The sequence below is a fragment of the Thalassophryne amazonica genome, chromosome 3 (genome assembly GCF_902500255.1).
Source record: "Thalassophryne amazonica chromosome 3, fThaAma1.1, whole genome shotgun sequence".
Lineage (NCBI taxonomy): Eukaryota > Metazoa > Chordata > Actinopteri > Batrachoidiformes > Batrachoididae > Thalassophryne > Thalassophryne amazonica.
Window position 1 is genome coordinate 59,411,746 of NC_047105.1, and position 27,911 is coordinate 59,439,656.

At 39.5% G+C, this 27,911-nt stretch overlaps 1 protein-coding gene across 1 annotated transcript; it reads right to left on the reverse strand.

Annotated features, from left to right (window-relative positions):
• Nucleotides 1-4: 4 nt before the first annotated feature.
• Nucleotides 5-27,911, reverse strand: LOC117507767 (peptidyl-prolyl cis-trans isomerase FKBP5-like). Its single transcript, XM_034167574.1, has 6 exons — nt 27,749-27,911; nt 10,343-10,467; nt 9,959-10,103; nt 9,703-9,844; nt 1,352-1,357; nt 5-53 (listed from the first exon to the last, which is right to left on the reverse strand). The coding sequence occupies exons 1-6, from the start codon at nt 27,894-27,896 to the stop codon at nt 5-7; spliced, it is 615 nt and encodes a 204-aa protein (XP_034023465.1). The 5' UTR covers nt 27,897-27,911.

Genomic DNA, 27,911 nt, shown 5'->3' on the forward strand with positions numbered 1-27,911 from the left:
CCTGTTATCCCTCAACCTTTGCCCCCTGAAGCAACAGTTCTTTATTGTTGTTTCTGCCAAGAAATTCACACTAAATTTAAAGAACTCATAGTGGGTCACTGTCTATCAGGGGAAAGGTTCATGATTTCAGCAAGGGTTTTAATCATCAATTACGATGATTGTAATGAAGATTCTGTTCAGACTTTGATGATTATAGGCAGTAAAAAAAATTGTTGAAGACAACTTTTAATTTGTTGTCTGACATAGTTTGACCTGGAATTTTTTTAATAAATGTTTTTTAATTACTTTTCCGTTGAATTTGTTTTTATTTAAAGGAGGCGCAATGTTCAAAATCTATTTTAGAGTGCGCCTGGAAATCACTTTTCCACATTTTGTTATGTTACAGCCTTATTCCAAAATGGATGAAATTCATAGCTAAGCCTGGCAGGCAGGGGTAGGTTGGGTAGGATTACTTTGAAAGAATACATGTGGATTACATGTATGTATGTACATACATTTGGATTACTTGTAATCTGATTATTTTTGGATTACATTTCAAAGTAATCCTACCCAACCTTGTAACAAGTAGGTGTGGGAACCACTGACATAGGCTATCTATAGTGATCCTGATAATCACGATCAGCATCTCTGTGAATGGAAAAATGCCAGCGGTGAAAGCATCTCCAACCTGCACAGACAGTGAAGAACACCAGCAGAGCAACAGCTTCTATTCCAGAGAGGTGAGGAATTTACTGGGATGATTCGCAATCAAGGAAATTCCACAACGCTGCAAAAACAAGAAAGGAAGTGTGCCAATAAGTGGCAGTTAAACTACAACAGCCATTCTCCTATGGACAAAATCAAATGGTGCAACATCAAAGTCAGAGCCAAAAAAATTGAAAGATGGAGAATGAGAGTAATGAAAAAAAATTCAAATCTTTGCAAGTATTATTTCATATTTGAGTTTTCCTTCTTCACAACTGCAGCACTCTTTTTACGGTGCTTCACAAATGCATTTTCAGAGTTAAATTTGTGGCTGTTCTCCTATATTTACCTCCGTCAACGAAGCTGGAGGAGGTTATGATTTTGCCCGTTTGATTGTTTGTTTGTCTGTTTGTGAACAGCCTGGAGCCCACAATCTGTCATATATCATTTTGAAATTTTTACTGAAAATTCATATCCTGATAGGCTAAAACTAATTCCATTTTCAAGGTTATAGGTCAAAGGTCAAAGTCAGGAAAAGCTTAGAAATTTAGAAAAATCCCCGTCTTTAACATTGAACTGATTTTCAAAAACTCATATCTTTGTCAAAAATATCACATTTCTTTCTTTGAAGGTGTTATGTAGGATTTATCGACTGACAAAGCATGAGCTGGATCTGATCCAGATGACAGATTTTGTGGCCATTTCCATTTAACATTGAAGAAAGAGGATCATATTTAATGTGGGTAACCAACAAAAGCACGAAGCTTGTTTCCAGAAGGGCCCACGGCACATGTCTCTCCCTCCTCCCCAGCACTGATGTTAAGAGTGCCAGTCGGGAGCATGGCTGCGATCAGGAAGCGAACCCGAGTCGCTGGCATCCCAGTCCAAGGTGCAAGCTGTTACGCCACCACCTCCCTGAAAATCCCATTTAATGGATATTTTATATTATATGTTCATCAAACGTGCCCCAATCACTCTCATATTTGAAGGTGAGATGCAGACTGGCACTCACTATCACTAGATCTGATCGTGGCTTTTGTGGACTTTTTAATTTAATATTGAAAAGACCATTTGGTGTACATTTTGCATTATATGCCAATCAAAAGTGCTTCAGTTACTCTCATGTCTCTGTTATGGATTTACCTACACCACAAAATTGGATGGAGGTTCCAATTTTATGCCTGTTTGTCTCTCTTCCAGTTATCACTCAGAAACCAAGTGCCAAAACACAATGACAAATTGTGCATAGCAGAGATAACCAATGTTCTGTGAAAATTATCTGAAAAAGAATTCAGAAACTGACAAAGTTGAAAAAACACACACACACACACAAAAAAAACCTTTGATTCAAGTGCATGAACTAAATACAAACTCCTGACATTTGATCACCTCTAATTTGGCTTATGAAAAGCCACTTCTAACAGGACTTAGACCTTGAAATTTTTTTCCAAGGTAAAATTTTGTGGAATTGGAAACTAGAGTTGGCAGAGGTTTGCGCTCTACAAGCGTGGTGCTCTAGTTTTTGATCGTATTTTTGGTTTGAAACCTTAGAAATGGTGATCTAAAACTGTTGTGCGATGTCCATCCATTTTCTAAACCTGGTTATTTGAATTAAGGGTCACAGGGTTCAAGTTGTTGTCATCCCAAGAACAACATTCTCAATTGTTGGAGTTATGAACAGATCAAATGATGACTTGATGTCTTCAATATGGCTGACTACATATCTTGTGGGGCCTGGTACCATTTTGATTATATTAGCAGCACCAAGTCTACCCTGCCGTTGAAGTGGTGAAAGGGACCATGTTATCTCCCCATTTTTGGAAGTGATCGTGTCTGCTTGTGGTTGAGTGAAGACAGGAGGTTCAACGCTTTCATTCTCATCAGATGAGACAGCTTCAAAATCTGGGTCCTCCTCTACACAATCCTCTGTCTCAGACACATTCTCCTCTATTTCACTTTCACTGTCAAAGAGCTGTTCCAAAACTTCATTCACTGTAAATCTTTTCCCAGATGACATCTTCAAGAGATAAAGAGAAAGAGGGACACCATGAAGATTGCAGTACCGATGGAGCACAATGAGGAATGATTTGGCTAGAGGGCTGCGGTGCAAGCTTTTATATGCTTGATCCTAGCTTATTTTGCATGAACTACCAGTGTCCTTGTGGGAAAATCCTGCCCCCACAGTGGGGGAATTATCAGTTGTATCAGTTCTCAGGCGGTGTCAGAAGTAGACCACACATTCATAGACACACACATACACCCCCAATCCTCCCCCTAATGTCATGTATCAACTGTGCACCTACAGGTGTGGGGATGATACATTTCACATGGGTCACACACAGACAGACAAGTTTTAGACAGCTAAAAGAGCCTGGGGTCAAATTGATACCAGAGGACCATCGATGTGTGTAATATGTGTTCAGCACAATGAAAAAATGTCATTGTGAAAATTTTATGCTAAATCAAATGTACCCATTAAATTAGGAAAAGTCATGAAATATGAAGTTTGAAAAGTCAAGTATTATTTTTGAATGATAAACATTGAATGGGGTCAAATTGACCCCAAGGATAATAGGAGGGTCTTTGCGAGTGGGAGTGAAAACATACTGCTGCTGAGTTGACCAAATTTTTTCAATCTGTTTATGTAAATTGAAGATGACAAGGATCTGATTTATTGTAATGATTTTGTACACTGTGTGTTTGATAGCAATGCTCCTGAACTGTTAATTTCTTGGGTACACCCAGTGCTGTGACCTTTACCCCAGAAGATGTTAAAAATGTGTTTGCAGACGACACAAAATTGTTTCACCCTATGCAGTCATTAGAGGATTACAGTTGTATTAAGGATGATTTAGATAAGCTATCAGATTGGTCAAAAGAATGGTTACTCAGGTTTAATAGTGACAAATGCAAGGTAATGCACTTTGGTGCAGAAATCCTTGTTATGAGTGTTATATGAATAAAGATAAAACAGATACTGCTATGTAAGTAAAGGATTGAGGTATTTTGTTTACTAATACACTACATATGTAACACAATTTTTGTTCCTGGCTTGTAAGTGTTATATTTCAACTGCTTATGTCTAAAGTCTATGGAAAAATGACTACATTCAGCACAAACTTTGATTTTATTTATTTATTTATTTACGTTCTAGAAAGTTCTAAACGTTTATTGAAATTTCTAGATAATTCTGGAAACTTCTAGGAAATTCTGGACAGTTCTAGCAGTTAAAGTATATTCTAGAAGACTACTCAGTAGTAGTGAAGGCGAATCGAGAATATTCTTGAAAACAGACAAATTTCAAAATATCATTGTCCTGATCACAGAAGCAAAGTTTCTCTGGAATAACAGCTATTTTCTATTTATTTAAGGCATAACAGGTTAGGAAAACACACTGTGTACCCAGGAACAAAACAAAAATAAAAATTTGTTACATAGTGTAATTTATCAGTTTCCAAGTATATAAGTATTTATATACTTGTGTGCAAGTGTGGTCCCCCTTTCTGCAGAGGGACAAAGATACATTAGAAAGAGTTCAACGCACGGCAACAAAAATTGTACCTGGTTTAGAACATTATGAAAATATGTTGAAGGAAGGATTTACTACACTAGAAAACAGAAGAAACTCATAAAATATTAAACTGCCACAAAAATGTTAATTGCAATCAATTTTTTTCTATTTAGAGATTATACTGGTCTGAGGCCACTTGACAATGTTAAAGGTTATTAGGTCAAGACTGCATGTCAGAAAACATTTTTTAACAACAGAATTGTCAGCTTGTGGAACAGTTTACCAAACCACATCGTTAACTCGCCCAGTGTCAATGTTTTTAAAGATAGGTATTATTATGGATTTTAGGTATTGTTACGGTTTTTAAGTATTGTTATGGTTTTAGCTTAGGTGGTGTGCTTTTAGGTGCTATTTTATTAATTGCATTTTAGTTTTTTTTATTATTATTATTATTTAATTAATATTTCAACTTTGGATGGTGTTTTATGTACTAATTGCGCTATTAGTATTATTATGGTTTTAATTATACTGGAATTTTAATTTTTGATGTGTGCTTGTACTATTTGTACAAACATTGTTCACACAATAAATTATGTTATGTTGTTATGCTGTACACAAATGAGAAAAGAAAAGCTTTGAAAGGTTAAAAGTCAGTGTTTGAAATTTCAGCCTCAGTTTTGACATAAATCTTACCCCCACCCCACCCCACTCACCCCACCCAACACTACCACCATCACCATTTCTGCGTGAGGCCGGCGCTGTTTCCTCCTGTGCGGTAGGGGGCAGCATGCATACTTCACAGCGGTTTACGACACTTCAAAAACAAGGAAGTGGCGCTTTTCTTGTGGTCTTCGTGTAATTTATTTTTCTCGCTTTTATTGCGTTTCAGTGAGAAAAAAGGTGAGTTGTGTTGAGTGAAGACGTTTCGCTATGTCTGCATTTTTTTTTTTTACTGTGTTTCTGTGAGTTATTTTAAAATCTTAATTGGCTGTTTTGACGTGCCTAATGTTGCTCATGCTACAAACACTGGATTTGCTCTTAAGGTTGAACAACGTCAAACCTGAAAAAAATAAACATAATTAAGGCATATGTTATCATAACCGACGTTCGCTGGAGCATAGTTTGACTCAAGTCTTATCGGTGTTATTTTGCTGTGACTGAACAGTCTAGGGATACACCGATCCGCAATTTTTCACTTCCGATCCCTATCCCGAGCCCTGAATTTGGATATTTGCACGATACCGATACTATTCCAATACCAGAGCTCAGAGCTCTGTTTGCTTTAATATTATTGATATGTATATGTCGCGGTCATGATGAGTGAAGCTCTTCAGCATCTCATCATTTCAGACTTTTTTTTTTTTTTTTTTTTGAGTAAATGCTTCGGTGGAGCATGAGTATGGCTAAAACCTTTCACCTTCCTTTTTAAACATGTTTTTTGTTGTTTTTGCCTTTCCGCTTCTGGGAGAGCTCTGCCGCTCCCCAGACCCCATTATTTTTGATTTTCCCTTTCAGCTTCTGAGGGAATCCCCCACCCCCCGCTGCTGCTGCCGCCGCCGCCGCCGCCGCCGCCACCTTTTTAAGCAGTTTTCTTTTTTTGGCCTTTCAGCTTCTTGGGGGGGGACTCCAACTCCCCAAACCTCCCTAATTACAGCCCTCTTAACTCCCTGCCACTTTAAGCTTTTTTTTTAGATGTAAATTAATATTCAGAGTTTTCAGCTAGTTGACAGTAGGGCTGTACAATATGTCCAAATGATCATATCACAATATTATCATATCAGTATGATATATGATCTGACTATGATTTTACACAAAGTGCAGCAGCAGTGAAAATGAAACATTCTTAAAGAAAAAAGTAATAATACCACACTCATTTTGCACTCATCATAAGGTTAGGATACAGTGCCCTTCAAAAGTATTGGAACCAGGGGTCGAAATAGTACATGCATGTGCTAGTTTGTGCACGTATTATTAGAGCGGTGCACGTAATTTTATACTGTACTAGCACTGGTGCAAGTAACTCCCCAGCATTAGGGTTCTCCAATTGGTTCAAAATGCTTTAGCCAGACTTTTGACACGAAGCAGAAAGTTCCACCACATTACACCCATTTTGGCATCCCTTCACTGGCTTCCAGTCCCAGTGAGATACGATTTTAAGGTTCTGCTACTAGTGTATAAAATTGTTCACAGACTGGCACCTCCCTACTTAGCTGACCTAATTAAACCCTACGTATCGGCCTGGGCTTTGCATTCTTAGGGTGCAGGACTACTTTGTGTCCCTAGGGTGAATAAGAATCTGCGGGTCACAGAGCTTTCTCTTATCGTGCCCCTGTTCTGTGGAATGATCTCCCTGCGTCAATAAAACAGTCAGATTCTGTGGAAACTTTCATGTCCACATTTAAGACACACTTATTTTCTCTTTCGTATAGCTAGCATACTGGCATAGTATAGTTTTAACCTTTTTACTCTTTTAATTCATTTTATTAGGAAACCGAGCGTGCCGCGGCCTCAACTTTACCTAAATTCTGGGTCTTTTACTGAAGGTTAGAGCTAGTGGCCGGCGATCACCTTAGTATTTCCTGTTTTTCTTGTTGTTTAATGCTAGCAAATTATACTGTATTTCTTGTCTTTCTGATGCTTGATTCTGTTTTTGTTTTTTTTAAGGTGCAGCTCCATCCAGAGATGGGTGTGGTATTCGTGCTGGAGACCCTCCTGTCCTGTGCACCAACTGCATTTCCTGTATATTCGTTTTGTGAATTGTTCTGTAATTTATGTCTGTAGCATGGCCCAAGCGTAGGGTCACCCCTTTGAGTCTGGTCTGCTTGAGGTTTCTTCCTCAGAGGGAGTTTTTCCTTATCACTGTTGCTCTGAGGGTTAGTAAGGTTAGACCTTACTTGTGTGAAGCGCCTTGAGGGAACTCTGTTGTGATTTGGTGCTATATAAATCAAAATCAATTGAAATTGAATTGAATTGGATAAACATCTGCCTCCATCATCCCTGTCTCTCCTTTCTTCACACTCTAACACTCACTACACAGACTATCACACAAACATTTTCTAAGGTTCTCACACTCACTTCACACTGTCTGCTAACTAACCTACTAATCTTTCTCTGTATGTGTGTAAATCAGTATGTATGGGGGGGGGGGGGGGGGGGGGGGGGGGGTGTTTTAGCGCTTTTATTTGTAAGCTTAAGTTTGGGGTTTTTCTTTTCTCCTCATCCCGGGGTTTGATAGGACGGTCCCCTGGGGGGGGGGGGGGGGGGTGTTTGGTTGTTTGTGTTTCTTTTTTGTTTTATGACTAATGACCGCACATGGTTGGATAAAGGCTGACCGCACAGGTTTAAGAACTCCTGGCCACACCTGTGCTAAGTGACTGACTGAAACAAAGGCAAGGATGCAGCCAGAGGAGAGGACATCAACCATTCTGTTGGAAGACGAATGCAGATGCGGTTTCCAGCCATGGTCCCTGGAGGGGGTGTTTCTCCTGGGCCAGGTTTGTGTGGTCGCCGGGAGGCTTCCCGTGAGGGTGGGGTACTGTTGTATGGCTGGGGGGCCTAACGACCTTTTTGTTTCTGTCTTTTGTTTTTCCTTCCAGGTGGCTTGCATTTGGGACTGAGTGGCTGTGTTGCTGAGGTTATCAGGACCTCACCCTGATCACCTTCGGCTCGTCAGGACTCACAGCTGAGGTGCATCTATATGGATTGGAACATGGTGGCATTTAAGACTGGAGTATACAGTGTGTATTTGCCAGAGACTCGACCTTGTGACCAGACGGGTGAGATCGTCGTCTCGGGAGCCATCTCATCATCAGTGGATGCAGAGAACGTCCAGGGTTTGATGCACGGTCTGTGAAAGAGGAGGGGGTGAGGTCTCACGCTCGTCAGCACACTTCCTGAGGTATGTTAGATTTTGTGACTAACATTTATACAGTCAGTAAATGTGGTGTCCCTCACACCTTTTTATATTGAGCTGTATGTTAGTCATGTATCGGTTTTGTGAACTGGATGTTCCATGCCTGCAGGTTGGGAAGCTGATTAGTAATCAAGCCAGGAAGTGTTTGCTGTTTGTACACCTTTAAGTGTTCTCTCTGTGTGTAGAGTGTGGACTCACATAGTGGTTCCTTCTTTCACAGACTCGGTTTGTTGCGGCCACCTGGGGGGTGTCGGCGGGGTCCTTGGGTCCAAACAGCTTCTGGCTCCGGACCGTTAGCGCTGCTGGGAGCGCACCACGCCAGACCGCACTTTCTTTTGTTATGTTTTGTATCACTGTATGTATTAAATTCAGTTAGCCTTTGTACCGTGCTCTGCTTATTTCATACTGGGTCCTTCAAACGCTGGTCGGTTCTCCGAGCTACGTCCGACACATAACAGTAATTCTGCTAACAATTAAAGAAAAAATAAACATACATAATGAGGATATAAATTAAAAAACTGATTATCTGACTGTAAATCCATAATGTACAATCAAATCACAATGACTAAATCCTGAAACAAACTGGAGAGTTTTTCACATTATCATCTAATTCATTTTACAAATAGCTTATTAATGATTGTGATGTAGCCTGTATCAACGTGATCATGAACTGACCGTGTAGTCACATTTGTACTGAACGACTGAACTGTAAGTATTACTGATAATAAAATGATGTGAATTGTAACTGTCCAGCGGACAGATAATTGATTTTGAATTTATTTTCTATTTTTTTTAAGAGTTTGAATTCATTTTCTTTAAAAAGGTTAAATAAATAAATATGTCAAAGAGTTATTGTAAAATGTACATATTTAAAATGGGTTTATGTTAAAATGTAAGTTTACTTTTAACTAATTTTGTTAAGTTGCATGACCACTGTTTGGTTTGGGTTCTCACCTGTAAATCTTGGGTAATGTGATAATGCTACAGAGCAGAGCACGCCACAATTGCTACAGAGAGAGAGAGGGAAGAAGATGATGTCCCCAACTAACTACTCTGGTTTTAGAGGCGCACACGGTAAATGTGACATTAATTTTGTTTCATATTTATATGTGAGTGTTTGTGTTGTGTATAGACAATATTATTTGTGTTGCGGCAAGCTAGTGTTTTGGGGGTCCGTCTATTGACTGAATCTAGCATTAGCAACTTATTTGAATCTGTGTAATTAGCGGTGCTTGTGTAACCTGAACTGTTTGCATGTTTTATTTTTAGTTTTCACGGTGTCTGGAGGTGTCTGAAGGTGTCAGACGGTGTCTGTGAAGAATAAACGCTAAAAAGACATCTGTATGATGCGTGGCATTCATCAACTAAAACCTGAGTAGTTACATGAATTATATGTGTGACCACTGAGCTCCAGAGTTATCGATCAGAGGGGGAAGTGGGCTACATTGGACATTTAACTGAAGAGGATTAAAACAGGATAACCCAGTCATATCATGACCAGAGAGCGCCATCTAGAGACATACATCTAACACCCATCAGTATGAAGCAGAAACTGCACACAGCACAAACAGCAGAACTGATGTTTCACACCTACTTCAAACAGCACTGAAGAGTTAGGAGGGATTTTGTCCGAATTTCCAGCAGCCCCATATGCGTATTCTGCTTTACATAGTAGTGTGCACACCTCTCCCCTCGCATCGACAGCACACCAATATCCCAGGCTTTCAGAACCTGTCCTGTGAGAACATTATGTAATGATGTGAAGAAAAATAAGGACGTTTTAGGGAAGCTACTGTACATCACCAATATCTCATTAAGGATGATATATTTGCACATGAAAATTCACCTACCCTTGCCCACGCTGAAGCAAAATGGTTTTTTACAATCCCGACTGCAGTCGAATACTTTCCCACTGAGGAGCCTTCCAGTGTAGTGAACAGTTACTCTGTCCCCGGTCATCGTTCGGTCTCCATCTACACCCCGACGCTTTACAACCTACACACAAAAGATGCACTGATTGAACATCGGCATCTCTTAACATCATACTGAAAAACAAGGATAGGAACCTCAGTGGTCAGTGCTTTAATGATACAACAGCTTTGGCAGCTGCACAAAATGTGCATCTAACAAACAAAAAAACTAAATCAGACAGACAAAAATTGTTAAGGGACATGGGAAGGTTTGAATATGCTTCAATATGAGCTATATCAAAATTTCCACAAAATAATAAATACCTTGATTACACCTTGGTCTTTATTAGGTGTTATATCAATGCCTTTCGCAGCAAAGATGGCAGTGGCTGAATGGCCATCCATCAGCACATCCTGATCAGTGCTCATTTCTGCTTCACACAGTAACACTGTGACAATGAGATAAACACATAGAATTGGGTCAGGAATTTCAGCAGGTCAGGTCAACTTTGTCAGAGTGTCAGGTGCTGCACTTTGTTTCATTGGCCACTTGACATGCAAAAAGTTACAAGCAAAAATATCAGTTCTTTGGCAGGACTGATATTTTTGCTGATATTGAGCAGAGCTGAAATTGTCCATACAACACTCATATCCACTGTGATAATCACCAAGAATATCATGTTTCTGTTATTTTTACCCAGTTATTTTATGTAAGATTCTGCCCCTTACCAAAAACCAAACCACTGTATTCTTCATTTTGACTTTATTAAAGGTCACATTAAAAATGAGGCCTGGGATCCTCACAGACAGTGTCCATCGTGTGAAAAGGCCCCTAAATTGAGTCATACAATACTTTTTATACCTTGTGGGTGTTAACAATAGGTGTGGTTTAGTCTCACATTTCTAATGTTACTGGCTCTCACCAACAGGTGGAGATCTCCTCATGTCTGAAACTTGGACACATCATGAAGTAAAACTTAACTTATATTTCTCAGAACTTCCAAACAAATAACACAAATACTTGATAGCTAACATAAAATAAAGAATTAGCGCAGATATTATCTAACATTTCTGTAACAAATTGTGCAAAATTACAAAATGGGAAGCTGAGGCCAAGATACTAAATCAGTAACATTTGTAAAGTTGGTGTTGGTGCTTTTATTTCTGTGAAAAAGACTGTATTTCCTTTCACTAGTATCAACAGCCTGTCTTCAAAATCAATCTTAATAAACTGCGTTACAGTTTCAAAGCATGATGATAACTTACAAAAATCTCAACTGAAGACAGTGGTTGGTTGCGTTTGTCTTGCTTATTATGTAATACATGTTGTGACACCTTAAGTACAGAATGTTCTCATTTATAAAATGCTTTGTTCGCTTTCTGTAAACAACCTGCAGACATGATACGGACAACAAAATCTGATCTGCACTCAAGAAGAATGTCATTGACTTACCGTCAAGTTTAACTTTGGCATGAGTAACATTTGTAGGTATTGTTTGTTCAAGCCAGAACCCCCAGGTCACGAGGCCTTGAACATACTCAGACACACTGACGTGACAAAACTCTACTACCGCAAATAGGACAATGTCACCTCTGTGTTTGTAAGAGCAAAACAGCAACACTAAAGGTCTTAAAGGTGACCACCTTCTTCTTGAGTTGAGTCGTTCATCTATTGATTGAAGAATATGACTACTGTGACAGGTGATAGAGCTTTGCGGCACAGTGGCTTAAGCCCTGGTCCCTGAATAATGAAGGATAAATAATGAGCCACGTAGCATGCTTTTTTGGTACAAGTCCTGTTATTCAACAATCGTGGGAGAATGGTGGCTCTGAGAGGCTCTTAGAGCCAGAATATTCGGCTAACAAGGCTCATCTCTGAGCGTGGTGCTAATTTCAAGAAGCTCAAAATTTAGCAACAACAGCGTAGGGTAGTTTGTGTACGAGTTACTATGAGGACAAACAAGGATATAGAGGCATGTTTGTGGTGAGGATGAGGCTGTTAAAAGCCCATTATCCCAGCACCTGGCGGCTACGAGGAGAGGACACGCTATTTTGGACAGGCTTCGTTGCACTTCATTGTGACAATCCCACCTGCTTTGTGTGCTGGACACTGTATATAAAATAATTATTTTGTAGTGGATTAATCATTTTCTGTCAGAGCTTGGCAGTTGAAAACACCTCTAATTGCTTCTGGAATCACACAGGACTGTTTGATCTGAACCCATTTTTCCGCTCTCTGTCTTGTGCGCAGAGGTGGAGAACGTATTTGGAACAGACTAAAAGGTGAGTGTTTGTAATGTTTTGATTGTAATAGCTTGGTAAAACAGTTGCATGTTCATTCCTTCTTCATAAGCAGCTGTAAAAGTATGTTTATGATAGATTTAACATCTTGTTATAACGGATCAGATGAGCTGCTCACTCCTCGTGCGCACTGACGCAATGACTCGCACTCAAGACGAGCATTTACACAGAACGTGCGCGCGCAAAAGTTCGATTTTGCAGACATTACTGGATGAACATAAAGTTAAAAGTTTGATCACGGTGTCAAAATAACTGAGGCCGACGAAGAAATAAAGCCAGCGAGAAGAGGCGCAGAGGTAACTGTCCAGGAACCCGTGGTTCAGTTCTACCTGGTCTGGTTATGGGTTTTGTGTTGCAAGTGTATATAATTAAAGCGGTCACCTCATTGTCGTTTGTGTTTTTGTTTTGTTTTTGCTTTTTTTTTCGGTCACAGAGATCTGGATGAACAAGCAGAACTGCTGCATTTAATGACTCTGGAACACAGGTGAACAGCAGCCTTGTATCAATCAATCAATCAACTTTTTTCTTGTATAGCGCCAAATCACAACAAACAGTTGCCCCAAGGCGCTCCACATTGCAAGGCAAGGCCATACAATAATTATGAAACACAGTCTACGTCTAAAGCAACATAACCAAGGGATGGTCCAGGGTCACCCGATCCAGCCCTAACTATAAGCCTTAGCGAAAAGGAAAGTTTTAAGCCTAATCTTAAAAGTAGAGAGGGTATCTGTCTCCCTGATCTGAATTGGGAGCTGGTTCCACAGGAGAGGAGCCTGAAAGCTGAAGGCTCTGCCTCCCATTCTACTCTTACAACCCTAGGAACTACAAGTAAGCCCGCAGTCTGAGAGCGAAGCGCTCTAATGGGGTAATATGGTACTACGAGGTCCCTAAGATAAGATGGGACCTGATTATTCAAAACCTTATAAGTAAGAAGAAGAATTTTAAATTCTATTCTAGCATTAACAGGAAGCCAATGAAGGGAGGCCAACACGGGTGAGATATGCTCTCTCCTGCTAGTCCCCGTCAGTACTCTAGCTGCAGCATTCTGAACCAACTGAAGGCTTTTTAGGGAACTTTTAGGACAACCTGATAATAATGAATTACAATAGTCCAGCCTAGAGGACTGGACTCTAGGCTGTATACGGTGCACACCAGCCGAACTGTGCAGGAGTGTTTTTTTTAGGACTGTATTTTTAAAAAATGTTTTGAATGGATGCTGTGAATTGAAAACCCACACTTTAAAAGAGCCAAGTGTGGGAGGGCTGGAGGTTTGGACCAAACCCATGCCTGAACATGCACCAACGTCGTGTTACATGGCGCTACATGGCGCTACATGGATCATATGTGGCTTGATGTGGATCATATGCGGCGACACGAGCAATTCAAGGCTGGTCGTGGCTCAAATGACAAGTGGGTAGTGGCTCACTAGAGGCTGATACCTGGCACATGTGAGGTACAGAGAGGCACACAGAGGCACCTTAGTCACAGATACATGATATCTTAAAATGTGGATCATTCTTTGAATAATCGCTGACACACCCATGAGTGGCTCATTATTCATGGCTTATTATTTGGTGGGACCAAGGCTTTAGTGGTTAGCACGGATGCCTCCAGCACGAAGGTTGTGGGATCACTTCCCACCCTTTCTGTGTGGAGCTTCCATGTTCTCCCCATGTCTGCATGGGTTTGCTCCAGTTTCCTCCCACAGTCAAAACAAAATGCTTATTGAATCACGTGATGCAGTTGGTAGAGAGAAACAGCTTAAAAGCAGAGATATTAAGAAGCATTTGCGGCATCAGGCCGCACAACGTGATGGCGACGACAACAGCTCGGAGGCCCCAGAGCCAGCATGCTTAAGCCAGGACATTGCTAACATCTCTACTCCGCTGTAAAAAAGTCCAGCGATCTAGCCAGCCTTGAAGATATACGCCAAACCACAACGTCAGTTGAAGAGAAACTGTCTTCACTTATTTCGCGAGTGGTGGAGGTGGAGTAAAGGGTAGAGTGGCTGGAGGACTCTGATAAAAAACTGAAGGCCTCGCTGGAGGCTAGTCCGTTAGCTACCAAAGCAGAGCTTGAAGTTCTCTGTGACAAACTTGAAGATATAGAGAACTGCAACAGAAAGAATAATCTACGATTTGTGGGAGTCCCAGAAGGTAATGAGAAAGAGGATATAGTGGAGTTTATGCAGAAACTACTAGCATCAACCAAATGAAGGGGAGAGACCGCGCATGATTCTGGTTCGCTTTCCACGCTCAGCCAACACACAGCGTGCAATAAATCCGAGCTAATCTGGGAAGGTAACTGCATTATGATTTTCCCTGACTTTTCAAGAGGCACAGAGATGAAACGTGATAAAATCAGTTCTCCCTACTCTACCTGGCAGTCCTGAGGTTCGACCACAACGGGACTCAGACGCGCTTTGAGGATCCAAAAAGTGCTGGAATATATCCATAATATTTAGGGGTGAAGATGCATTGGTAATGCCCAGGACCAAAAAAAAGTATGTTATGACATTTTTTACAGGTATGAGACAGTATTCTGGAGGAGGGACCTCCTCAAATTATCATGAAGCATATAAAAGTAATTACGATGTAGTTGGTCAAGATGGGTTCAGTCACTTCGACAGTCGATGTTCATGGACTGTCAGTTCTTTTTTGTAACAAGAGGGAGCACAGAGTTCAGAGCTGTGCATTTTGTTTGGACAATAGGGTACTTTGAGTGGGAGGGGTCTAACAAGGATATGTTTCATAAACACATTGTGTGGTGGCTGCTCACTGGTTATTGGTCCTTTTGTTTTGTCATGGTTAATATTTATGTTTAAAATTTGTTTATGACTGCTAAAACGGACAATTGGCGCATATCCACCTGGACTGTGAATGGCTTGGGACATCCAATTAAGAGGAAGAAAGTATTAGATATTCTGAAATCCCAACAAGATGTTTCTACAAGAAACATCCCAGCTGAAGAATCAGAAAAACTGTGTAAAACATGGGTGAGCCATGTTTATTATAATGTGGGATCCAGCCACAATAGAAAGCTACAATTTAAATGTCTCAGACAATTCAAAGATACCAGGGGAAGGATTCCGATTGTAGTGGCAGAAATACAAGGCCACATGATTATTCTGACAAATGTCTAGGCCCCAAATGGAGATGAACCACAATTTTTTGTTGATTTGGAGGCTAAAATGCTACAGGCAGGTGACTACAATGCTATTATTGGGGGAGATTTTAATTTGGTAATGGATTCCATTCTTGATCGTAGTAGTGCCGCTTCAGTAAGTCTGCCTAGAGCAGTATCAGCAATGAGAAGTATGACTGAATCTTTGGGATATATACAAGTGTGGAGAATGCTGAATCCAAAAGGAAGGGACTACGTCTTTTTATCTGCCGTCTTTTTATCTGCCGCCCACTCGACATTCTCCCGTGTTTCTAAAAACCTCCTGTAGTCAGTGGTTTCCTGTTCTATTGGAAGTATTCTAACTTCTGACCATGTGTCAGTCAACTTGGAGATGATGCCTTTTTGTGACAGGATTCAAATGCCAAGATAGAGATTTAATTCATTCCTGCTATTAGAATCAGAATTTAAAGAGGTATTAAGAAATCAAATTGAAGTATATGTCAGTTAAATGAACCTATAGCACCCTCTGCAAGGATTGCCTAGGAGGCGCTAAAAGTGGTATTACAGGGAATATTATTCAACATGCCTCTTATATGAAGAAAAAAGCATTGTAAAACAGACTGAGATTGAAGACAAGATCAAGAAATGTGAGGCCAAATTAAAAGATAAATTCAATTTCAACTAGAGGATTTAAGAGCTCTCACACAACTTGAATATGATCATAATTGTATACTGTCAGAGAAAGTGACATTTTCGCTTTTTAGAATGAGACAAAAACATTTTGAATCTGGCGACAAAGCAGGCAAATTATTGGCAAACTGTTTAAAACAGAAAGAGATGTCATCTATTCAGCAGTTAGATCAGAAAAGAGGGAATTGAAAACTAAAACAATAGATATTAACCATATGTTTAGAGACTTCAATGTGAATTTATTTTCAGCAGACACACAGAGTAATGAAAAGGATACAAATATGTTCTTTCAAGGACTGAATCTACCTAAACTATCCAAATCACAAAGGATGGACCGTGACAGGCCAATAACTAAGGAAGAAACTGATGTGGTAGTTAAAGGTCTACACAGTAAAATCACCAGTGTAAAACACTGACAGTGTTAAATTGACACTGACAGCGTACATATGGTCCATATGTTCACTGTCAGTGTTAATTTAACACTGGTGATTTTACTGTGCACCAACTGGAAAGGCCCCAGGACCAGAAGGATTCACAGCTGAATTTTTTAAATGTTATGCCACTGAATTGACACCGCTGCTACTTAGTATGCATAATGAAGCATTTGCAAAGGGGAAATTGCCAGCTACTGTATCAAAAGCTTTGATAACACTAGTTCTTAAAAAAGGAAAAAGATCATTGCTGCTGCAAGAATTATTGTCCGATTTCCCTTATTCCATTAGATGCAAAAATTCTGTCTAAAGTACATGCAAATAGACTGGAAAAGGTAATGACCTCTGTGGTACACAAAGATCAGGTGGGGTTCATTCAGAGATGCAGTTCTGCAGACAATATTAGACGTTTTATTAATATAATGTTGGCAGTCTTCGATTCTACTTTGCCAATTGCTGCTTTATCCTTTGATGCTGAAAAGGTGTTTGATAGGGTAGAATGGGGATTTCTGTTCAGAACTTTAGAAATTCTTGGTTTTGGCAAAATTTTTATAAAGTGGATATGCCTGTTATATAGTGGGCCAGAAGCAGCAGTACAGAATAACATACATCTCTTCATATTTTGGATTGAGGAGGGGTACATGTCAGGGTTCACCTCTTAGCCCTCTCCTGTTTTGCCTGGTGATGGAACCCTTGGCAGGGGCAGTAACGGGGGATGATAATTTTCCGGGAGTTGTATATAATGGTTCTATACATAAATTAATGATGTTCGCAGATGATATATTGTTACTGGCATGAGACCCTGCAGTATCAATACCCTCATTGTTGAATACAATTATTATCTTTTCAAATGTCTTGGGATATAAGGTCAACTGGGACAAATCCAAAGCAGTTCCGTTAACCAGGTTTTGCACATCCACACTCTTTCAAGCTGGAGGTTTTAGATGGCCTAAGCAGGGGCTAAAATATCTGGGTTTTTTTTTTTTTTTTGTCCCTAAACCAGAGGAGATTATCAAGGTGAACTTTGAACCTTCGATACAGGGACTAGAGATGATGTGAAACAGTGGTCATCACTGTATCTGTCTTTATGGGGAAAAGTTAATGTTGTAAAAATGAGCTGCATCCCCAGGATTAATTATCTGCTTCACTCTCTGCCATTAAACATCCCAGACAGTTACTTCAAACATCTTAATAATATATTTAAAGGATTTCTGTGGAATGGGAAACGAGCGTGAATGAATATGAAAAAAATTACAAAGACCAATCAACAGATTAAGATTAGGACTTCCAAATTTACAATATTATTATTACACATTTAATTTAAGGCACTTGGCACACTGGGCTTTACCTACAGAGGGAGCCCCTCAATGGTACAGTATAGAGCAGTTGGTGTCAGCCCCCCTCCCTGTTCTGCACTGTCTGTCCACTAAAGTAACTAAACATAACAGGACCCATCCAATCATATATCATCTTCAACGGATATGGAAAAGGATCTCAAGGTTGATAGATTTCAACCCTCATTTGAACAAAGCTGCTAGTGGACTGGACTGTGCACTGCATTTATATAGTGCTTTTTCATCTGTATCAGACGCTCAAAGCGCTTTACACATCAATGCCTCACATTCAGCCTGATGTGAGGGTGCTGCCATGCAAGGGCCCACATCTCTTATCCACAAAAAAGTGCTGAACAATTGTTATTACTATCTCAGGATACATACTATGAACACCGCTAGTATTTGGCTAAACCCTAAGTTAAACATTAACAAAAAAGCATTCATCTGGAAGGACTGAGTAGAAAAAGGTATCCTGGTATGTTTTACAGTATAAACATATTTAAAACATTTGAGGACCTTAGACAAGAATACAATCTACCAAAGACTCAATTCTGGAGATATCTTCAACGTCGCCATGTACTACAGCGGAATTTTGGGTCGAGTTTAGATCCCCCGAAATCAGTAGACAAGCTGGAAAAGATCCTTCGGGTACTGGGTTAAGGTCATGAAGCAGCTAAGTATTATAGGATGCTGATGGAATGTGAGGGAGAGATGGGAATATCAGTCTTGAGACTGTCCTGGGAAAGAGACTTGGGGGTGACATATGATAAGAAGGAATGGGATAAGGTCCGTGGAAACTCCCGAACAATGCCATGAGACGTAAGGGTTAGGCTTATTCAATTCAAGATTCTGCACCGATTTTATTGGACCCCAAACAGGCTGTTTAGACTTGGTTTAAAGATTCAGATGAGTGTTGGAAATGTGAAGTGGAAGAAGCTACAATGGTTCATGTGTTGTGGTCCTGCTCTAAGATTAATCAATACTGGTTAAAGTTTCACAGCTATATTGTCAAAGTGCTAACTTTTTTTTTTTTTTACTTTGCCCCAAATATTTATTGGGAGACAGTAAAGTGCTGTCCATTTTCCCTCAGCCACTACAATCCTGGATGCAAAAGGCTATCATAATCAGATGACAGATTATTCTCAGGAATTGGAAGAAACATGGAGAAGCGCTTTGAGGCAACTCTGTTGTGATAAGGCGCTATATAAATGAAAATAAATTGAGAACCTCCCTTTCAAGACTGGGTGACTGAATTAGGCAAACAGCTGCATATGAAAGGATGTCTTACAGGATGCAGGACAGAACAGACAAGTACCTTATGAAGTGGAGCAGGTACCTTGACGCTATATCGGTCCCAAAGTAATAAAAAAGAAAGGGGAAAAAATAAAGAAAAGCATGGGGGAAGGGAAAAAGAAGGGAAGAAAGGAAAAAATGGATACGATGGAACAGTTATGAAAAGGAGGGAGATATGCTGCTTATGAGAATGTTACTCCTTGCCCTCCTTTGTTTTCTGTTTTGACTGGGGCACTCTTATTGTAACAAAAAAAAAAGTATTTTTAATTTTGTTATTTGGAGTGACATTACAGACCTATTCTGGTGGATTGTTTTTCAGATTTGATTGAGTAATTCACAGCCACCTTTTGTTTACGGTTTATCCTTTTTTTTTTCCTCTTTCTTTTTGTGGATAAGATGACCCGTGTGGTGGTGGGTGGGACGGGGGGATTTTGTTCTATATTAGGAAAGAAAGTATTCTGTATTTCTTGTTGTTCTTGATGTTATCTGTTTATTGGAAGAAAATTAAAAAATGACAGTCATAAAAAAAAAGATGCTTATTTGGGGTCTGCTCCTATCTCTGCCCCTGAACAAGACAAGTTGGTCCCCGGGTGCCGGACTGTGGCTGCCCACTGCTCCTAGTGGTTGGATTGTTGGTTCAAATCTCAGCCTGACCTGTAAAATCACAAAGTGCCCTTGGGCAAGGTCCTTAATCCCCTAGTTGCTCCCGTGTGTAGTGAGTAACTTGTATGGCAGCAGCATCACATCAGGGTGAATGTGAGGCATTACTTTAAAGCGCTTTGAGCGTCGGATGCAGATGGAAAAGCTCTATATAAATGCAGTCCATTTACCATTGTGTCTAACTGTAATTAGGATGGGTTAAATACAGAAAACAAATTTTGTTCTATGTATGTACAACAACAAAGAAAATTATTATATAAATTATTATTATAAATCTTACTGTAGTAAGGGTTTTTGTATTGGGGTTTTGGGGGGCAGCATTTCAAAACGCCATTTCACAATTGTGAAAGAAAATGAAGAGTGAACATCTCTAGGTGCACAGTAAACATCTCTATAATTTACTACAGCAACACTCAAATTACATACATTCACAAATGCCCAATACACTTTGTCTTGTAATGCCAACCACACAAGCACAAAAACACTATAAATTTTATTTAGATCCAGCCCAAGATGTTGCATCAATTTAGATCCAGCCCAAGATGTTGCATCAATTGCATATTTTTTAAGTTATTTCAACTTGGTTATGTCAACTTTCAACTGAGTTAATGCCACAAGACTTCTCTAGTTAAATTGAAATAAAGTTTTAAGCTGAAATTCTATGCAAATTGTTACATCACTTTTTCTTGTTCAGACAGCAGTTCATTTTTTAGAGTGTAGGCTTTGCTTTTGTCAATATATTTTTGAGAGATACAACAGCTAAATATGAAATATGTTAGCATTTATTTTCTTTATCTTTTTCTTTCTCGGGAAGGAGGACATCCATTTTATCAGGGCATGTGGTTTATTTAGAGTTATGGAGAAAAATGATCAATCACATGATTTCACAATGTTCATGTAAAAATAAACTCCTAGCTCTGCATTATAATCTCAACAAAATATTATTTAAAAGAGAGAAAAAAACTTGTACATAATTGACAAACATAAGTATGTTGTCTGTTGTACAAATAAAAATCTGTCATTGTTGCAGCATTAGTGCACATGTTTGCAGGCGTTTTGTCTGTCCTGGAGAATACTCTTAGTACTGGATGAATATAATTTGCAGTTGAGGTCGAACCTTTACATAGACTCGTCATGGGCGTGACCATTATGGTAATTTTGGGCTTTTAATGACGACTTTGAACTGTTGCTTTTTATGACTGTACAACATACATCATCAATGACTCCAAAAAAAACAAGAATTGGGTGTACAAGTTTGAATTTATTTTGGATCTTCTCTAATCCACACAGGGTCAAAACTATACATACAGGCTCAAATATATACACGCATCCACTTAAATCATTTAATAAGTGTTGCTAAAGGTTCTACGGTGTCTTTTATTGTGACATGCCAAGGCCTGTTAACTCCTCATTAGTGATTAAAACTGACAACTGGTAGTTTCTTTTTGCCAGCATAAAAAGGCTGTGTTTGACAGCACTCACTGGACTAACTCAAAAGAATGAGAAAGTCCAAGGAACTCAGTGAAGATCTAAGAAGAAGAACAATTGTGGATTTAAACAAGTTGGGAATGCACACTTGTGCTCGAACACCATGTTCAAGCACAGGTCCGGTATGGGAACCACAGAATCTCATCTCTGCTGTTTGCGGACGATGTGGTTCTGTTGGCTTTGTCAAATCAGGACCTTCAGCGTGCACTGGGGCAGTTTGCAGCCGAGTGTGAAGCGTCTGGGATGAAAATCAGCACCTCCAAATCCGAGGCCATGGTTCTCGACCGGAAAAAGGTGCCTTGCCCTCTTCAGGTCGGTGGAGTGTCCTTGCCTCAAGTGGAGGAGTTTAAGTATCTCGGGTCTTGTTCATGAGTGAGGGAAGGATGGAGCGTGAGATCGACAGACGGATCGGTGCAGCATCTGCAGTGACGCGGTCGCTGTATCGGACCGTCGTGGTGAAGAGAGAGCTGAGCAGGGGGGCAAAGCTCTCGATTTACCGATCGATCTACGTTCCAACCCTCACCTATGGTCGTGAGATTTGGCTCATGACTGAAACAACGAGATCGCAAGTACAAGCGGCCGAGATGAGTTTCCTCCGCAGGGTGGCTGGGCGCTCCCTTAGAGATAAGGTGAGGAGCTCGGTCACTCGGGAGGAGCTAGGAGTCGAGCCACTGCTCCTCCACGTCGAAAGGAGCCATCTGAGGTGGCTCGGGCATCTTTTCCGGATGCCCCCTGGACGCCTCGCTGGAGAGGTGTGCCAGGCACGTCCCTTTGGAAGGTTGTGGGTTGGATAAAGCAGGCTAGCATTAAGCTTCCCAAAGCCCCAACCTCAAACCTATTGAAAATTTGTGGATTACATTTAAATGATGGGTCCATGCCACAAAACCAATCAGTTTAAAAGAAGTTTATGATTTCTGCCAAGAAGAGTGGCCAAACAGCCTGCCAGAATTATGCCACAAGCATGTTGATGACTATCAAAAGTGTCTGATCGAGGTGCAGCTTACACAGGGACATTTAACCAAATATTACTGAGAGTGAATGTATTTATTTGAGACTGTATGTATAATTTTGACCCTGTGTGGCTTAGAGAAGATCCCAAATAAAAGCATATTTGTACAACCAATTCTTGTTGTTTAAATAATTAATGATGCATGCTGTACAGCCATTCCACCCTGGCAAACAAACAATTAAAATACATCATTAAAAGCACGAGTATGTACACTTCTGACCACAACTGTGGAAAAAATTAAAAGCTGTCAAACTGTTAGCAAACAATATTCCTGATTTCCTTGTATCGTCAGCTCAAAGCTTAGCACTTTTGTGTAAAATCGTGACATAATGATCATATGAGAAAATACAACATGCAAGAGGAGAACAAAATTGACCATCAAGTGTCTTTTAAAAACATATTCAAGCAAAAAAAAAAAAAAAAATCATTTCAAAATGTTGTCACTTGTTGCTTGTTTTATAAGCTGATGTTAGGGGAGAAAAGAAACTGTTAAAATGTCGACCTTTTATGTAACAGTCAGAACCTGATGTTCCTGTTTATATTACAATTCAACTTTCAATTGCGTAAATGATTTACCCTAACAGAATTACCACAACTGAAGTTGTGGTCTATACCTGCCTCTGCTTTAAAAACTGGTATGATTGTTTTTTGACCAACAATCAGGGGTGCTGCCAGGGATTTTGGGCCCCATTAAAAGAAATCTTCCTGGGCCACCCCATATGATTTTGTCAGTATTATAATTGTATTAGGAGCTTCTCTGGGCCCATGTCAATCACAGACCCCTAGAATTCTTCTCCTTATTCTCCCCTGCCAACAATATATGAATCTAGCTGTATAATGTGAACGGTTGCATCTAAACTTTATCTGTTTTGTTCATTTGTAACAACTACCAAAAAAAAGCAGGACTTTCCATTGTATTGTCATCGCCCTTACAGCTGCTCCCATATGTTCGGGGTCACCACAGCAGATACAACCAGATTCGCATTGGTATTTGGCACAGGTTTTACGATGGATGCCCTTCCTGATGCAACTCCAGTTTTACCTAGAGAAGCACACAGCCCCTGGTGTTCCCAAGTGGTTGAGCAATCCGGTACCTATGTTGACCAATGGTTGAGCGACATTAAGCACGTCGAGCGCTCAACGTACCAATGGCTGAGTGACGTTAAGCAAGTTGAGTGCTCAACAGACCAGACCAATCACTGAGCGTTGATGGCCTCAACAGACCAATCAGGTAGCCCACCACCAGAGGTTGGATTGCACACACAGTGCTTTGCAAATGGCCACTGCAAGTGTGGAAGCGAGCGGAGCACTTTTTCTGCCGTCGTTTCTCTCAGGCAAGTTGAAAATTCTTCACCCTTATCTTATTTTGTAGTCATTTTAATAAAGAAGTGCAGTTTTTATAGTTTTTATAAGTTAACTGTTTGTCGTAAAATCGGCCGCTTCCCGTACTCCCCAGCGGTCTCCCATCCAAGTGCTAACCAGATCCCACACTGCTTAGCTTCTGAGATCTGACAAGATCAGGCTTACACAGAGCAGACCAGCTGCTCAGGATTTTCCGTTGTATCTGTGTACCATATTTCTGCAACCAACATCTTCACAGAAACTAGCCATGTCCAATTGTTCAAAATTTGCAAAACTGCAGAATTTACAATGTACACTGTCATGGCACAGCTGTCTTACAAAACGGCCTTGAGTTTTGACCACAGTGTCAGAGAAAAAGGGCCTAGAATGCAGTGCTATAATGACTACTAAACTATTTGCCAAAAAAATTAAGACTTTATCTGTTCTGAAAAGTACTAACTGAAAACACTCTAAAACCAAAGCTGACAACATCACAGCCATTTAGCATTTCCAATGGGACGGTGTCCCAGCATCAAACTTTACTTTTTTTAGGAGAGGAAAACAGTATAAACCACACATGGGAATTCTAGAAGTTTCCCATCAGCTCTTGTGGACGTCTAAGTTGTGATGATGACCATTTGTAAATATTCTGCTTTGCTAACTAAAGTAATGATTGACAATGAGCAGAGCAGCTTGACCTAAATCAACTAAGCATCAACTTGGCAGCGAGCTCAGTCAAGGTTGCTGCATAATCAATGAAGGAATACATTTAATATTCTTGTTGTTGGCAAGATCTTAGGAAAATATGCATGCTCATGCCATGGCAGCATGTGTTTCTTTGCACATATGTTGAAAAAAAACATAACTGACTGAAACTGTCTAATTCATTTTGTGTCACTCTGCACCAAAAAAAAAATTGCTTTCAAAAAGTGCCTCATTTTCTTTGATGCCACCGTTTTAAATATGATGCATTTCACTTCGGAAGCCCTTCTGTTTGTGTGTGTGTGTGTGTGTGTGTGTGTGTGTGTGTGTGTGTGTGTGTGTGTGTGTGTGTGTGTGTGTGTGTGTGTGTGTGTGTGTGGTGTGTGTGTGTCTGAACATAGTGTTCCCTCTATTCACGGTTCCCCAGTGGCAGTGCAGTTGGTGTTCAACAACATCACACACCTTCAGTCACAACCAACTTACGTTTTAGGACATAGAAAAGCAGATCTAAATTATTCTGAATGATCAAACATTTGTATTTGTAGATCATAAGCATTTGTGCAAAACAGGTGACCTGTTTTTGAAGAACATTTAGATTATTACAGTAAAAGGTATTCATTGCTCATTTTCTTTCCTTTCAGAGAGAAAAATTATTTCTTAAAGACTCAGATCCAACAATACACTTGAAAATCTTTACAGACGCAGTTGTATACCGTTTGTAACTGTGATACTGTGCAGAGGAATGCCGGCTCAGAACACAGTGACGTAAAGATCATATTCATGGACACCGTGTACTTTTGTAGAATCCATGTCACTGCTGATTCATGAACATGTGAGGAAAAAGCTGCACGTCTTCACATTTAACAAACCGAAATAGTCAAACGCTTGCATTAGTTTGAATTAATCAAATATATATATATAAAAAAAAACTTTCTTTGATTTTTTTTTTTTTATTATTATTTATTTATTATTATTATTTTTGATCAATCATCATTTTAGCATTAAACCTACGACTAAATGGACAAATGCAACAATATGCTGGGACTGTTTGGGAAAAGCTTTGACCCATTCAGCTGCTTTCATACACGTCACTTGACGAAGATGTTGATGTAACACATAATTAAAGTTTTGCACTCTGACATTTCTTTGCATTTGATGATGCAGACTGCTTTCTGTAATTGAGAGTAATTTCAATTTTTTTTTCAAGCAACAAAAATGGTTCAGAACCCCTCAACAGAATGAGAGAAAACATGTTGTTTGATTTCATTATATGTATACGTCCATCCATCCATTTTCTTCTGCCTTATCCGGAGTCAGGTCGCAATGAAATGTTGTTTGATTTCATTATGTCTTTTCATTATGTATGTCTCCTTAAAGCTGAGAGAGATGATTCATCTCACTTTGCCTCAACTTGTGTCAGAGTCAGTCGGCCAAGTCTCCAAACCACATCTAAATACACATTTGAAACACACTCATTTAAAATCGTCAGACCTCCCCCATTATACACCGTTATGTACCAGCACGGTTATACTTAAGTCCAAAATGAATTATAATCAGCTCATAAACTGGTGCTAATGTTATATTTCAAACAAAACAAAACAAAGAATGTACAATCTGTGATTTATGAAGCTACACCTCACCCTGAAGGGATTCTGGATGTAAACCAATGTCCTCATCCACCTCCAGAGGAAACTAATGCCAGTGCTGCATTCACACCCACACACTGCCAATCTTATCAGTCCTTATTTTGCAGGACACTGAGACACCCTGCCCTGTCCTTGTGTACCCCACCAAAATTATCACCATATCCATATCCAAAATTATCACCATATCCATGTTAAAGCTGTTTTCACTGGACTCAGCCAGGAGCAGACGCAAAGATCACCATTGTATTTAATGATTAGCTGTTACGCACCTGCACCAGGACTCTATGTATTCACTTACTTATGTATTTATGTGAAGACGGGAGACTTTCTTACGTTATGTCTAGTGTCTTTTTAGGCCCAGCACAAATAAACCTCTCCAGCAGCCATTTTTGCCACTTTACTCTTTTGTTTTATTGTCCCACAGTGCTTTGGTGTGGCCAAGTGAAGCCCAGTGTCATTTACTTGGCTGAATAATAGTTGGAAAAAATAATAATCAATCAATAATGTGAAGAGATAAAGGAAGAACTATTACTATCACTGGCTATTTTTTAATTTTTGAAAGGTTGACTACGTGGACAGTCCCAAATGAGTGTATACTGTTTTTTGTTTCCTATTTTTTAGGTCACTATAATTAGAATAACTTTGCCTGACAGTCATTTGAACATCACATTAGTCATTTTTAAGAAAGGTTTAAACAATTGGCAGTTATTCATCAGCAGAAAAATAATTACCGGCTATTTGATAATCAATTAATTTAAAAATGCAAAACAATTGCTTTTCAGTTTTTCATTCTCAGTTTTTAATCATTGAAGATTTTGAAATTTTATTAAACATCAGCAGAAAAACAATCATCAGTTACTTTGATTTGATAGGTTTTAACATTTTTTAATGTAAATGTTTGTTACAGCTGGCTCAACTGTTCATTGTCTCAGTTGTATGAAAATGTAATATTTTGTATTTGGGCATCGCATTGAGCTGTTGAATTTAAACAGTAATTTTGAATCAGTTTTTATTGATTTGTTGATTAATTGATTACTCACTGACAGAAAAATAAGAATCAACTACTTTGATTTCATAATGTTTACCTATTTTAGAGAGGTGATGGTCCACAGGTTAGAGATGCAGGCTTATAACATCACTGTGAAGTCCTTTGGAGGGGAAAAAAAGCATTATGATGCAGTTTATTTCGTAATGTAGTAATCTGACTGGTTTACAGCTTCTGGGGCGTTTGTTTTCCTGTACACTGGACATCACTTTGAGCTCTTCAATTAAAATGCTCAAGTTTGATGAGTCCTATAGGATTAAAATAATCATTAATTACATGATTTGATAGGGTTTTACCTTTATTTAGTCTTTTTTTTTTTTATGTAAACGTTTAACCCAGTTAAAGCTTCTCAAGTTATTTTAAATTGAATACATTTGAACTGCACTCAAGTGAACGTCACAGCTAATTTGGTAATGTAATTTTTTACGATAGCTCAGTTAATCAACAGAAAATAATACATTATTTGATTTGGTAATCTTTTACGAATGAAAAAGAAAATAAACTGGTTACAGCCTATATAATTATCATCAATTAAATATATTTGTTGTATCTGTGCAACCTGTAATCTTAAAATCTACTGACGGTTGACATCACATATTTTTACAGAGCAAATCATTTACGTTAAACATTTGGAAAAAAAAGCCATATGTTGCGGTGACTTACTTACATTGTCTTGAATTCTTCTCCTCTGTGACGTCACTGTGGACCGGGCCCACTCGTGTATCCTCCGCAGAACTCGATGTTCCTGAGCATGTGGTTGTTTTTGTCTCGCTCCACGATGTGTGCTGACGCTGCCGGTGGTGTAGTAACCACATGGACTTCACAAGACA

Excerpts from the sequence above, each read along its gene's own strand:
- LOC117507767 (XM_034167574.1), bottom strand. The coding sequence starts at position 27,896 with ATGTGGTTACTACACCACCGGCAGCGTCAGCACACATCGTGGAGCGAG. Across the intron at positions 10,468-27,748 it reads GGAGAAGAATTCAAGACAAT|TGTTACTGTGTGAAGCAGAA; the intron begins GTAAGTAAGTCA and ends TCATTGTCACAG. Across the intron at positions 9,845-9,958 it reads TTGCTTCAGCGTGGGCAAGG|GACAGGTTCTGAAAGCCTGG; the intron begins GTAGGTGAATTT and ends ATGTTCTCACAG.